The sequence below is a fragment of the Mixophyes fleayi genome, chromosome 2 (assembly GCF_038048845.1).
Source record: "Mixophyes fleayi isolate aMixFle1 chromosome 2, aMixFle1.hap1, whole genome shotgun sequence".
NCBI classification, from domain to species: Eukaryota; Metazoa; Chordata; class Amphibia; order Anura; family Limnodynastidae; genus Mixophyes; species Mixophyes fleayi.
The window spans coordinates 146302541-146307897 of NC_134403.1; the positions used below are offsets into that span (position 1 = coordinate 146302541).

At 48.4% G+C, this 5357-nt stretch overlaps 1 protein-coding gene across 1 annotated transcript; it reads right to left on the reverse strand.

The window, feature by feature from the left end:
- Positions 1–2160: 2160 nt before the first annotated feature.
- SOWAHC (sosondowah ankyrin repeat domain family member C) lies at positions 2161–5056 on the reverse strand. The gene has a single exon (XM_075200173.1). It carries the CDS (start codon positions 4788–4790, stop codon positions 3312–3314), a length of 1479 nt encoding a protein of 492 aa, XP_075056274.1. The 5' UTR covers positions 4791–5056; the 3' UTR covers positions 2161–3311.
- Positions 5057–5357: the final 301 nt, after the last annotated feature.

Sequence of the window (5357 nt, forward strand, 5' to 3'; positions counted from 1 at the left end):
AGGGAGACAGAGAGGAGAGAACCAGGGCCCCCGACTCTCTGCATCTGCCATGCAGCAGGCCCCATTATCTCCATGGGCCCCAGTGCAGGGAGACAGAGAGGAGAGAACCGGGGCCCCCAACTCTCTGCATCTGCCATGCAGCGGGCCCCATTATCTCCATGGGCCCCGATGCAGGGAGGCAGAGAGGAGGAAACCAGGGGCCCCCGACCCTCTGCATCTGCCATGCAGCGGGCCCCATTATCTCCATTGGCCCCGATGCATTGCACCTGCCGCATCAATGGTAGTTACACCACTGAGCAGAAATGAGATGGTGACAAACATGTCAGGATCAAAGTCCTTTCTTTTAAAATTTCTGTGAAGTGAAGTATTGCTGTGTGCTGCTCCTGGTGTGCCTACACTTTTTACTGAGGGTTTGAAACACCCTCAGAACCATGTCTTTATTTAGATAGAAAAGTGTGCATTGAATTGACAATATATATTTTGGGATTAAACTATAGGCACACTTCAACTAATTCATACTCTGTAAAGGTCAGTCATACGCCAAACAAGACCAACATAATGAACTTAGTGGTTAGCACTTCTGCCATACAGCACTGGGGTCATGAGTTCAGTGTGTGTGTGTGTGTGGTCATGAGTTCAGTGTGTGTGTATGTTAGGGAATTTAGACTGTAAGCTCCAATGGGGCAGGGACTGATGTGAATGAGTTCTATGTACAGCGCTGTGGAATTAGTTGCGGTCTATAAATAAATGATGCTGATGATGGTATGCTGGGAATTTATGATTCAAGTTTAATCTCATAACCAAAAGGTGTGTTCTTCCGTAAGCCATCACTGTTGCATACAATAAAATGTAGGAAGGTGCCTGCAATCTATACTACAGTTGTAAACTCATTCTGTAAATGAATTTGCTTAGCAGACAATAACAGGTTCAGGTGATAAAACACAAAGACCTTTGGTAATATGGCAGGATCATAGATGAGATGTGTGCTATGACTGCAATTTGGAGAAAACAGATCTGTTCTAAACATGTTCACATGTTGATATGTTCCAAGACAGATGACTGTAGAGCAGTACATATCTGGCTGTAGTTCTCTTTTAATTAGATGAAGGGAAGATTTGACAAAGCAATGAAAGGGGCATATTTAGCAAGAACCGCATTATCATTCCTTATCGCAATGATAAGGAATGATAACAGATATCTGCGGCAATGCTTTTGTTATAAGTAGCTGGGATCCTTAATACTGCAGTTTTCGGGTGATTAGGAGCTTCTTAAATAGGCCCCATAGAAAAACTGATAGTTCCACTGTTTATAGATATATAATGGTTAACTACACACTTATAGAAAATTGTAGACTATTTCCTATATTTGTTTTAAAATGATGCACATGACACATACACATATAGTAGATCAAAGTTATTGAGTGTGTTCAGGAGGAGTGGTAGGAAAGAATTATTTCATTTTGATTTACCGTCTTGCATTGTAACCCTGGGAATAAGAACAATACACTTGCGAATGTTAATAAGAGTTTGGCTGGGTCATTCCAACATTAAACAGTAATTCAGAGACTTCTAAGTTTACTGGAGAACATGAATACCCTTAAATAGAAGCATCATTGTTTCCTTGAGTCCTAAAAGAGAGACAAATGGTGTGTTCTCATAGCAACATTATCAAAGCCAAGAAAATCTGGGGTGATCAGGTAAATTATTCCACACCATCATTATATTAAATGAAAGAGCTAGTGAACCGAGAAGCTAACCTCTTCATTCCTAGGCAGCCTCAACTACATCACTTCGCATTTGCTTCACGGTTTCTCCAGCAGTGGAGAGGTTAACTGGATCACTTAGGCTGCAGGCATTCAGGTTTATAAAACACCCTGAACACAAAGATCTCATTCATCAGCCGCACTCCCGCCAGGAATAAAATGTGGGAAAGACTTCGCTTGCTCACAGCATCAAGCTAGTTCAAGGCTGAGAAAAAGCAGGCAAAGTCTCATTGTTGACCATACTTTTTATACTTAGAAGAGAGGTGGGGGCAATTGTGCAGACCGAGCATTGATGCAGCTTCTAGTTGAACAATAATGCAGTCAACTAAACACAGGATTGTTTTTGTTAAAATTCAGTAACGTGTTTGTACCACTCATTTAAAAAAATCCCAACAATGTTGTTTACTGTTATTGCATTTTATATGAACTTATCATTGACACTGGCAAATACATTTTCACATTTACTTGCATGATTAGTAATATAAAAAGCACTACAAGCAAAGAGAACATATAATTGGCATGACATAGTGCATTGTTCAAGATGAGTCCAACTCATTTGATGTGGAACCTGTCACAATTATATTAAGTGCCATAAGTTGGTATGATTTGCTGGTATATTATGGAATGTTAAAGGCATTTACAAAAAGTGCTAATTATGTGATGTGTCATCACTGGACATTTGGCACATGAAATACAAAAATAGTTATTTAGTGTTCTTCATATAAACAATAAAAGCAACAGACATTTGGATTATGACATTATTTTGGATCAAATGCTAGACCACATGGAATATTATGTGACAGGTGGTTTAATGTACAGATAACCAAATTCTATAAGGATTCCTTGTACTTTTGTATACAGTGGCCAAGTTAAGAACGCAAGATACAAATACTTAATAGCCTGCTACTATTGTACTGTCAAATTACAAGCTGCAGTCCTACAAATCACTTTAGCAGCTCTGATTTGGTTTAGATGTCTAAAATAACATTGGAGTTAGAGAAAATAGTGTGCAACATGATTGCATATAAAATGTTAGTCAGTTAAAAACCTGTTTCACTCTTCAAGGTCAATCATATCTTCTCAGATACATTTATCTTTCAAAACGCAGTACTGTCACTCATCTCATAACTATTGGCTCATATGAAACAGTATCTCATATATAAATACATGTTAAATGAATGTTTCTCAACTAGTAAGATGTGGACACACCTAACAGGTGAAGTGATTGAGGTGTGTGTCATTTATTAGAAAACAGTAAACAATTCCCATGTTTCCTCCAGCTCAACCAGGGCCAAATACGTTTGGTTGATGTAAACAGGTGATTTGTTGCGAACCATTTGAAGAAACCAGCTAGCACGGTGCTCCATTTACAATCAATTCCTATATAGCAAACCGGTGTAAGAGACAGATGGATGACTGTGCTGTGACTAGTGCCCGGTATGCAGAGGTCAGAGGGGTGCAGGCTGGCATGATGTAGGTAAATGGGTCATTGTACAGGGTGAGTCTACAGTTACAGCTCCAATATCTAGACCAGGTCTCCCAGCTAAGATCAGCCAAACACATTGGACTTGGGCCGGTGTCTCATGGGGCTCTTCAGCAGTCTGTCCTCCTCTTCCTCTGTGTCCCTGGTGGACAGGTTGCTGTGGATAATTTGCGTCCTAAACCTAATCTTATTTAGCCGAGGTTTACCCCGGCTACCCCCGGAGCCCTTCCTGCTGATTTCCCCCCGGATGCGTCCCCCGCCGTCCTGCTCGTCCTCTGGGAGTTGCGACAGCCGGTGCACTATGAGCTGGGTGGGCAGCACCCTGGAGAGCCGCCAGCGGCCTGACCCAGAGCTGCCCCCATCCTCCTCCTCCTCGGTGGCGGGTAAGGCTCCCACCAGCGCCTGCACATCGCGGGCAGTGTCCGGGCTCAGGTACTGCCAGGCTTTCCTGCCGCTGTAGTCCCTGATGTCCAAGTCCGCGTCGTAGGCTCCAACCAGCAGCTTGATGACATCCAGGTGGCCGTGCATGGCGGCCAGGTGTAGGGCGGTGTAGCCCCCAGACGCCCGGGCATTGATGCTGACTGGCACCCGGTGTTGTCGGGCGTGGGCGAGCAGGGCGGCCAGGAGGTCATGCTGCCCGTGCTTGGCAGCCCAGTGCAGGCAGGAGAAGCCGGTGATGAAGTCTCTGCGGGTGATGAGGCCGGGATCCGTCAGCAGCAGCTCCTGCAGGTTATCCCAGCGCGCCCGGCAGGAGCTCAGCATCCAGGCGTGCTCCAGCGGCTCCAGTGCCGCCTGCCCAGACCCGGAGCCGCCGTCCTCCTCCTCGTTCCCGGACACGGAGGATGAGCTGTGCAGGGACGAGCTGTCCGAGTCCCGTACCCCAGCCCGGAGCAGCAAACCTCCGCGGCGTAACTGCGGGGACACCGGGTCCCGGGCCCCTCTGCGGCTGTTCCGGGGAGTTCTCCTGCTCAGCTGACACTGCTCCGGGGATTCCGAGGGCTGCTTCTCCCCGGTATCCCCCGGCTCCTCGGTCACCGAGATACTCGGGGGCGCATCGTACACCGGGGAAGCCGCACTCTCGGGGGAATCCTCTCCAGTCTCCTCCCCTGGACCGGAGTCTGGAGGATCCTCATCGGTGAGGCCTGGCCCTGGGGGCTGCTCTTCTGACGTCTCGTCCCCGGGGCTGGAGTCCGGGGTGGTTTCCTCCCCAGTGCTGAGGAGCGGTGGCCCCGATGCTCCGGTGCTCGGGTCTGGTTGGTGAGTGGCAGCTGCCTGCTCCGGGTGACTGGCGGGATCCTGCTGTGTGTCCTGGGCGGCTCTCCGGTACCTCTTCCGCAGACACACGTACTTCACCCCGTCCTCCGCGCGCACACTGCCCACCTCGTTCACGATGTCCTTAAACAGCTGGCGGGCAGCGGCGCGGGGCTCTCCGGGGGGCGGCTCGGCCAGCAGCGCCCGGAAATGGTCCACCAGCTGCTGGTTGGGCACCCGGCCTCCCTGCTCGCTCAAGAAGCGGATAACCGAATCCCGGCTCAGCTCGGTCATGACTGATCTCAGCTATTACAGCTGGCGGAGTACATGTTACAGCCGCTCCTCCCCCCAGGGGGGCTCGGCGGGGGCGGCGATGCCAGCGGCCAGTGAGGATGACAGTTGCCCCACGTTACCTCTCCTAGCAACGGCCGCCGCTCTCCTCCTGCAGCCCAGCGACTGAAAGCTGCGTGTCGCCGCCTGGTACCCACAGCGGACCGTACCACCTCACCACAGCGTGGGAAAGGGGGATTGTCGCATCTAGAAGCCAATCGCCTGAGCAGGACGTGATGGGGCCAATCACAGCGCACCCCTCTGCGGCGTGTCTGTGTAACTCTGTCTGAGCTCTCTGCCTCTGGGCGCTTTATGCTTCTTAGTGATGCATAAACCTAAATCTCCGCCTGCTGACAGTGAGGCTGCTCTATGTATAATAGCTACATGGAATATTAAAGGGACAGGGAAGCCTGGCATTATTAGTATAACTGGACATTGAAACCTTATACTCATAACTTCATATATGACATATGATGGTGATGATAATGATGATGATGATATAGTAGCATTATATATATTACTAGTAAGGTG